At 46.4% G+C, this 9,517-nt stretch overlaps 1 protein-coding gene across 1 annotated transcript; it reads right to left on the bottom strand.

Annotated features, from left to right (window-relative positions):
• Positions 1-266: 266 nt before the first annotated feature.
• Positions 267-8,955, bottom strand: zbtb32 (zinc finger and BTB domain containing 32). Its single transcript, XM_060064280.1, has 4 exons — positions 7,681-8,955; positions 6,723-6,811; positions 3,088-3,234; positions 267-2,493 (listed from the first exon to the last, which is right to left on the bottom strand). Exons 1-4 carry the CDS (start codon positions 8,619-8,621, stop codon positions 2,264-2,266), a joined length of 1,407 nt encoding a protein of 468 aa, XP_059920263.1. The 5' UTR covers positions 8,622-8,955; the 3' UTR covers positions 267-2,263.
• Positions 8,956-9,517: the final 562 nt, after the last annotated feature.

Genomic DNA, 9,517 nt, shown 5'->3' on the forward strand with positions numbered 1-9,517 from the left:
TGTGGTATCCCGGTGCTCGGTTGAGCCGGAATCCACGTACAAGACTTGCTTGGCTGTGGGGTTTTAGCCATTTCAGGCATTTATTTAACATCAACGTAACAACAACGAAACAATCAAACCAAAGAAGGAGTCGCGGTCTCTAGGGCCTCCGTGGGCCTCTAGGCTCTCTCCTTGCCACGAGCCCTTCCTTCCTGCTCCCGACCCGTGCTGTGCTGTGCTGTGCCTCCTTTTAAAATGGCCCCCGTGCTTTCGGCCAGGTGTCCCCCAATCACCCTGATTGGGGTGCCGAAAGGGCTGCTCTCTCTCGCCGGCTGGTGGGTGGGGGTGGTACACCCCGTCCTCTACGGTACCCCGGGCCCGTCCAGACCGAGGACCACGTGGCGGGATGCCACAGTGTGTGTGTGTGTGCGTGCGCGCGCGCGCGCGTGTGTGTGTGTGTGCGTGTGTGTGTGTACACACGTTATATTGGAGTCAACTTGTCCACACATTATATTACAGTAGCATCCAGATGTTGATTTAACAAATTAACCAATAAAACAAACGTGTTTTATATTTTTATTATATTATTATGTCCACATCCTGTTTAGGCAACTTATCATATCAGCTACCTAACCACAAAGAGAGCTGCTGAACTGATAGTCCTAATACCTTGCTGCTGGACCCAATAAGTGCAGTTCATGTTTGATAGTTATCCAAATCATTTATGGAAAATAAACATAAGCTTTCTAATGTCAATCATCCAAAATATATCACACCAAAAAATTATCCAAATTAGGCTATCCAAACATAGCCTCTAACTTTGTATAGCACAACAAATGTATCGATTAAATCCGGGTGCTAAACATTAGTATACATTTCTTTAATTGTATTTTACATTTCTACCTTTTCTGTTTTTAAACCCGTCATACGATTTTCCTTTTTGAAAGCAATTACATTTCCCCACTCTTTAAAGAACTTGATTCGTGCTTCATAAATCAACTAAGCAACCGGTCTTACTGGTGGATGAAGTTCAACACCGCATTTGTTCGTTGGTTTTGCGATTCGACGGTTTTGCTCCCCGGTTCCAGAAATGTAGAACCCGGTTTAACCAGTGCAAAGAGTAGATACCGGTTTCAATAGTTAAAGCGTAATTCCAGCGGAAATGTAACCCAGGGTCTTTGTTTTGGCATGAAAACCCATCAAATAAGCCCTCCAGATACCTTTTTCAATGAAAATCGAATATTAGAGTTTGCCCGGCGCAATATTTGGCGTTCACGTTATTGACTTGGGGCATAGAGTTTCGCTTCCAAATCGGCATTTTTGAACCACTAAAATTGTTAAAGATAGCACCAAACCTCTGCAGTAGCATGACTAGGGTCCCTACACATAAAACGAAGCACCAACAACTTAGTTTGCAAACCAAGAGTTTATTTAAAAAGACAGTTTAACAAACATTACCGGTAGGTCTGTGTTTACAGGAAGTCCACGCAAGTTGATTACCGAATACCCCAGAGTTCAGTTCAAGGAGGAAAGTTTTTGACACAAAAATGAAAGGACTTGCATATGTAAGTTACAGTTACAACATTTTTGTTCGCTACAATAAAGCACGGCACGTTGTTGACAGAAGACACATTGCACACGTGATTGACACATAGAGTGACCGAATGCACAGTTACAAAATATTTGTTCGCTACAATGTGAAGGACAGCTGAAGCACCGGAGTAGACGACCCATCTACAGCTCGAATTCATGACAGAGAGATGTTTCGTGTTTTGCCCGGCTGCGGGAAAAAAATGGAAAGTTACACTCCAAAAACTTTCCATAGACTGCCATCGCGGTACAATGACCGATCTCTGGTAGACCAGTGGCTTATTGTTTTGAATATGGACAGGAGACGTGCTGATGCAGTAGGATCACCGTTGCTCACTTCGATAAGGACGACTTTATCATCCATAAAGGAGCTGCCGACCCAAAGAACCCAAAGAAAGTGTCATTGAAGAAGAATGCTGTTCCACGAGTGCAGCAAGTGGCTATGGATAGATTTGAGGTAAAGTTCTCTAATACTCAACTTTCAATGAAAAAGGTATCTGGAGGGGCTTATTTGATTGGTTCTCATGCTAAAACAAAGACCCTGGGTTCAATTTCCCGCCGGAATTACACTTTAACGGTTCTGCGTGGCCAGTCCCAACCCCGGGTCCCTGCGCGAGTCCCCGCACGCGCGACTTCCTGCGCGAGTCCCCGCGCGCGACTTCCTGCGCGAGTCCCCGCGCGCGACTTCCTGTCGTCAGACGTGCGAGGTGTACAGGTAGGTGCGCCGGATGCTCCAGTCGGGGGGGAAGTCTTGGGGGGCGTGGCGCTCCACGTGCTTCTGCATGGCCGCCAGGCTGCTGCAGTAGTCGCTGCACGCGGTGCACTGGTAGGGCCCCGCGCCCCCGTGCGTGCGCAGGTGTTTGATCATGGCCGAGTAGTCCCGGGAGCGCTGGCCGCACAGGCGGCACTCGAACGGCTTCTCACCTGCCGAGGACACACGGGTTAGGGGGGCTTTCCACGCACACACACACACACACACACACACACACACACGCACGCACACGCACACACACACACACACACACATACCCACTTACTCTCAGACAGGGGAAAAAGCTGTACACAGATTAATAACCACTCTGTGTGTGTTTACAGTCAATGTACTGTTCTGTACACACACACACACACACACACACACACACACACACACACACACACACACACACACACACACACACACACACATACACACACATACAAAACGCACACGATTACTCGACAGGGGAATATCTTGTGGCGACCGTGGGCGTGGTCGCCGTGTTCAGCGATGAGGCCTTAAGGGCTGATTATGGTTTTGACGGTCACGCAACACAATGACACGCAGACGTTTCAACGCAGGTATGAACCTTCATGGCTCTGCGTCGGGTTTTAGTAAGCGGACCAATTGACGGAAGGTTACCATTTTTGGGAGGCGCACGTCAGGCCCTTGCGGTGCAACGCAAGGAGGGTCTGCAAGGACGTAAGGAGTCCATAACCCCCTTGCGTTGCGTGAAAGCGGAACCATAATCAGCCCTTTACCTGTGTGAACCCTGTGGTGAGTATCCAGCTGGTGCTTCAGACTGAACCTCTTGGGACACCGTAGACACTGGAAGGGCTTGGCTCCGGGCTGGGGAGGACTCAGACCTCCTCCTTCACCACCGGTCCTGTAGCGATGGTAGGCTTCACCTGGGAAGAACAACATGGAGGTGAGGCTGGGTGTGGCCTCCTCACCTGTCTCCCGCCCTCTCGTACATCAATCGACCAATCAGAGGACACCTCGTTGGGGGTTCATTTCCAGCTTTGATTGTCGGTTTGTTGGTTGTGTTGCTATTGGTCTTGGAACAAAAGAGAAAAAAGTAGCCCAATAGTTAAATTTGCCAAGACATTAAATATAGAGAAAGAAAATGGCTTTATATCTAAATAAAATATATTAATAAGGGTAATTAATCTAAATAAGAGAAATTCATAAAAGTATATTGAAATGAAATAGATTAAAAAGTAATCATTCTAAATAAGACACATTAATAAAGTGCTGTCTATCGTGCGATAAGATGAATGAAATATATGGGCATTAAGTTCAGCAAGCATTGCAATGTAATGACCTCACCACTCAGCACTTCTGACCCTAAGATTGTGCAAACATAAGGTGAGATCATTGAAAACACAAACATTTTTCTTTCTAAGATGATTTGAAGTCTGTGTTTCCGAAACACTTCACATTTTGCCGAGGTATGTTGCTGTCAAGGCTTGAGTTGTTTTTGTTAGCAAAACGTTTTGTGGTAAACATTGTAAACATTGAGAGTGCACAGATGTTTGCTTGTTGAAGAGCCGTAAAAACACAAGCCAGTTATTCAGCAAGCCTTTCAGTTTGACTTGCTGTATAACAAAGGCATGACTAACATCATTAACTTTAGTCATGAGTTACTTTATAACTTGGCTTGTGATTTAATGACCTGCCGGGCTCATAAGAATGCTATTCCACGAGTGCAGCAAGTGGATATGGATAGACTTGAGGTAAAGTTCTCTAATACTCAACTTTCAATGAAAAAGGTATCTGGAGGGCTTATTTGATTGGTTTTCATGCTAAAACAAAGACCCTGGGTTCAATTTCCGCCGGAATTACACTTTAACGGTTCTGTGTGGCCATAATAACACAAGCCAGTTATTCAGCAAGCCTTTCAGTTTGACTTGCTGTATAACAAAGGCATGTCTAACTTCATTAACTTTAGTCATGAGTTACTTTATAACTTGGCTTGTGATTTAATGACCTGCCGGGCTCATAACCGGCTCTGGAATAACCATGGCTGTGTAGACAAGACAAGGTCATTTGAGGAATCACATTTAAGATGACATTAAAGGAGACATATTATGGTGTTTTCCCAACAAGTAAACATTGTATATGAGTTCAAGAAAACATGTTTTTGAAGCTGTTTGCAGGAAATAACTTTTAGGAAAAATTCCCCTGTATTTCAGTCATCTCAGAATGTGCTATTCCCCTGTATTTCAGTCATCTCAGAATGTGCTATTTCTGGTGTCTGTAGCTTTAATGCAAATGAGCTGCTGCCCATTGCATACAAATGAGCTGCCAGAGTAAACCACAGCATGGAGGAGAAGTGATTGTTGCCGCATGCGGACTCCCGGAGCTCTTTATCTATATAATATAATGTAATATAATATAATAATAATAATAATAATAATAATAATAATAATAATAATAATAATAATAATGATAATAATAATATAATATAAAGGTACCTAGATTATATCATATCCGATATCATGGCCAAAAGCTATCATCGCTCGGATGATATTATGAATCATAAAGACTGCGTCTGATGTTTCTGGTACTTCCACAACAAGTAAAGACTCGAAGTGGGGGTTATCTCGGCAATGGTTCAGAAGAATTGGGAGACAGAAACTTTGGCTTTGACTCTCTGAAGTTCAGATTGAACAGCGACATGGAGGAGAAAGGGATTGTACCCCCGGAGGCCGGCGGTCCGGCAGCTGCAGTCGGAGCCCCCCCCCAGCTCTTCTGCATGGAATCTCCCTGCTTCTGAAATGCGCAAACATCTCCGCCAAGCGCTCGTCCGCTGGTCTACATAATCCTATATTTGCTCTGATTGGAGGGGGGTGGGGAAGGGGTTGGTAACATTCAAATGTGACTGCTTCCTAGGTAGTAGTAGGCGCCGAAACTGACTCGCTTGTTTGGTAACTGTAGGCGGGGTACTTTCAGAAATGCATATCTCACTCAAAAAATCATATACAGATTTATTTCAAAGTTTGTATGCGTTTGGGAGCACCGGATACCCAAAACAACACCCCAAATCCCAGGAAAAGTGATGTTTTCGTATTATGTCCCCTTTAAAGGATGTACTTCCTGTGCACGACTTGACATCTGCAAGGAAACGGTGTCATCCTAAAAAGGTGTGAAGCTGACGGTGAGATCACAATCATTTAACAGAAAAGTCTCCTGGCCAAGACCTAGAACGAACTAGACTAACCAGACTAGTTTCCAGTTTGTATTCAGGTTTAAACAGTTTCATTCAACAGGAATGAAAAGAGTTAAGGGGTGTCTTCACTTTAACCCAGCATTTTTTAATACGATAAAATCAATGCACAATTAATGCTAAGGCTATTGAAGACAATAATAATTAGAATAATTACAACAATAATAATACTAATACTTTATCCTAAGTATTATTATTATATAATATGCTGAAGCCAAACCATAAAACTATAACTAATGTCACTGCACTGCTTGCCTTCCTCAATAATAAAATATGAGACATATTTGTATTTATTAAACAACACAGCCTTCTAAAGATTATCATAATTTCACAGAGGTGTCAAAGTAGCATATCTTCACTAACATAACATAATGATAACAAAGAACAGACGCGTAATTAGTGTTATGGTTGACAACATGTGGTTCAACCACCATGACGCCTTTTAAATGATTTCTAGATATCATTGAATCACTAAGACTCATTTTGAATTGTACCCAAACACACACACACACACACACACACACACACACACACACACACACACACACACACACACACACACACACACACACACACACACACACACACACACACACACACACACACACACACACACACACACACATACATCCATTAATACACGGTTCAGGTTTTTACCGCTACTATTAACCTAACATTAGTATGGTACATTCGTCCTCTGACTTTGTCGTGCCTAACCACGGCGCATTGAAACACGTACTGTACTATGGCTGTATGAATAGTAACCACAATGCTGTTCAGCCTGCACTCTGCTTCTCTAACCACAGCCCTCATTAGCTGCTTCCTCTGCGTTGCCGAGCTAGAAACAGAGCATATAAGGTGCACCCAGAAATCATACTACTTTGTTAAATTACTTTAAATTGTATGTAATTGTATCTTATTAGTGGGTTGCTGTGTGCTGTCATGCAGAATGCCACGAGAAACCCACAAGTCTTGGAGACCTAATCAATCTTTTTTTTTAGATTTAAAATTTAAATTGACACGCATAGACACAGCTTTTTGACTTTTTCATCACACTCCCTCACATCTTATCACTCTGAGGATGGTGTCGGACCAGAGCATCCAGGGTGGTGTTGATGATGTTCAGGGTGGTGCTGCTGTTCCAGGATGTGCGGGTGGTGCTTTTACCTGAGGACGCGGTACACCTCTCCGTCAGCAGGGATGCATGATGGGGGTTCACAAAGACGTGCTGAGCGCCGGGAATTCTCTTTAAGTACCTGCGGGAAAACAACAGCGTTTTTACTCTCGATATTTGGTTTTTGGTTGCTTTGAGCGGCAAAAACAACCAGTTAGAGCGCAGGCCTCCACCGTTCATCTCTTATCATTCTCTACTTCCTCTGTGTCCTTCGCCACAGAGTATTTATAGGTCTTTCTGTGCGCGGCTCAGGCAGATCACACACACGGGCAGGATATGTCTCTCGAGGCAGTAGAACCCAGCCTCGTTTTTGACGGAGAAAAGCGTAGGCCTACGGCTCTGTCGATGTGCGACAGTGTGGGTCGTGTTTTTTGTTCGTGTTCATAGTGATCTGACGTAGCACTTGTAGCGCATTAGTAGTGAAACGCCGCCGTGGGTGTGTTTTTACTTGTGATGTGTTCAATGGAAGGGAGAAGACGAGGGGGCTTCCCTTTAGATGTTACTACGGTGGACCATATTGGGGAGAATATGAGAAATGGGTTTCAATGTTAAGATTATAATAGTAAGTTTTATCTGAGGTCATAATTCATGATATTGATCTAATCTGATAGAATGATGGATCGTCATCTCGGGTTCAGAGGTGAAAGAGAACGGGGGCATACGTGAGATTTAACCTTATTGGTTAACGAAAGACATTCAAACTTTCCAATGACGTCAGTGACGAAATATAAATCAATACAAAAAAGGTTTTTTTGTGGTAAAATGTACAATGAAAGTATTGATTAGGGTAGAGGTTAAGTAGAGTAGTAGAGTAGAGGTCTTCAGTAGAGGTGTTGGCCAGTCACATCTTCCTCTCGACACTGAATCATCTGAACTGGAAAGGGCCATCAGATCAATCGACACAAGCTTATTATTCAATCCTACCATCATCACATCATCACATGTATTCACCTGGACTCACTGCCGTCGCTCGCAGCACCCATTCTCTTCAGGTCTCGTCGGACCAGGTCCTCCAGATCAGGGGGGCGTTGTGACTGAACATTGGCGAAGTCAGGGGCCCTTTGGGCCAGGAGCCCGGACTGAGGCCCCTGGGAGAAGGGGTGTTGGCGCTCGGCCACCAGGTCGGAGTAGCGCTGAGCCATCAGCCTCAGGGTCACATGGTGCCAGTGGTTGGCGGAGGCCCAAGCAGGATGGCTAGTGACGGAGGCCCGCGGAGAACAGGGCGAAGAGGCCCTGATAACGCTGTCCCTGGCGTAGGGGCCCGCCGGCGGGGACGACGGGAGCGCCCGCTTCCTGGACAGAACCACGCTTGTTTGGCCTTGAGGTGTAGCGGTGGGAGGCGGCGGAGAAGACGTGGGAGGGCAGCTGCTCTCCTCCTCTTCCTCCCTCCCCGTCTCCCCCTCAGCAGAGGAGTCCCTCCGTCCCGTCTCCCCTCGGCACGGCGGTCCCTCCCGCCGTCGGCCGGGCCCCGCCCTCGACTCCTCCAGCTCCTCCAGCGCCCGTCTGACCTCCGCCGCCCTGCAGTCCAGGCTCCCTAGGAGACCGCGGCACTGCTCCTCCAGGGGCCTCATTCCCAGGAGCCCCGCGGCGGTGCGCAAGGGGCCCAGGTCCGCCGGGGGCACGGCCAGGGCCTGGCCGTAGCTGTAGTCCAGCACCTGCTGGAAGGTGCGGGGGGAGCAGAAGTCCAGCGTGCAGCGGAGCGGACGGTCCGCCGGGCCCCCCTGCAGGAGCCGGGGGGCCAGCGTGGGGCTGGTGCAGGCCAGCACCAGGCAGTGGGCCCCGAAGGTCTGGCCCTCCAGGGAGAAGACGACGTCACACAGGGAGCCGGCGTGGCGGAGGGCGTCGGCCCGGACCAGGAGAGGGGAGGGGTGGGGGGGCTCCAGGCGGATCATCTCTTTGGGGGGAGGCGGCGCTGTAGGGGGTGGGGGGGGGGGGGGGGGCGTCCTGGTGGAGGGTACAGACGAGAGGGGAGCTGGGGTCTTAATGTGACACTGGCAACCGTGGGAAGAACGCACTCTGGTAATTCAGGTGAATGTCACGGCATGATGAGGATCGCAACGTCTTCCATGATGCGTTCGTTTTTTTTCGTTTTTTGGTTTGCTTTTATTTTATCAGGAAGTCTCATCAAGATCGAAATCTCTGTTGCAAGACAGACACACGTCAAGATTATTAGCTATCACTGTATTTGAAAGTCCCTTACATTTATGAGTAATGGAAGATTCTGAATTCCCCTGTCTCCTTCCTGAGATCAGGTGCATAATGCGTAACATGAGTTGTTACGTGGGTGCCATTTTAATTGGGTTAAATGGATTGCATTTACATAGCAGCTTTTCAGACCTAGGCACATCAATTCATGCCTCACATTCACCGATTAATACGATGCGGGTTATGAATGGGAGCAAGGTGTCTTGATCTCGGATACTAATACTACTCAAACGCTTGGCTAGGTCGGAGCTGGTGATTGCACTAGCAACCTTCCTGTGGTGAGACAACCAGGGGCGTTGCTAGACCTAGAGTTTTACTGGGGCACAGGCCCCCAACTGCCAACATTTTTTTTTTTACGTGTGCACAATATGAAATATATGGATACAGAAGGGTATGTACGAGCTTCAAAATGGTTGTCTTTTAAAGACGCAAAGATGGATTCATGAGTACCGTACAATTATATTTATTTAAACACATACACATCTCAAAGATTTACAAATAAGGTAACTGACAAATAAACAAAAAGTCTCTTTATGACCTTCACCTCTTTATCAGGAGAAGTCTACACATCTATATTTATTTA

The sequence above is a fragment of the Gadus macrocephalus genome, chromosome 11 (genome assembly GCF_031168955.1).
Source record: "Gadus macrocephalus chromosome 11, ASM3116895v1".
Taxonomy (NCBI): domain Eukaryota; kingdom Metazoa; phylum Chordata; class Actinopteri; order Gadiformes; family Gadidae; genus Gadus; species Gadus macrocephalus.

What these genes read in the sequence shown, in the direction of transcription:
- zbtb32 (XM_060064280.1), bottom strand. Translation starts at nt 8,621, where the DNA reads ATGATCCGCCTGGAGCCCCCCCACCCCTCCCCTCTCCTGGTCCGGGCC. An exon ending in GAGGTGTACCGCGTCCTCAG is followed by an intron (nt 3,235 to 6,722) that starts GTAAAAGCACCA and finishes TGTTCTTCCCAG; the next exon opens with GTGAAGCCTACCATCGCTAC. An exon ending in TCACCACAGGGTTCACACAG is followed by an intron (nt 2,494 to 3,087) that starts GTAAAGGGCTGA and finishes TGTCCTCGGCAG; the next exon opens with GTGAGAAGCCGTTCGAGTGC.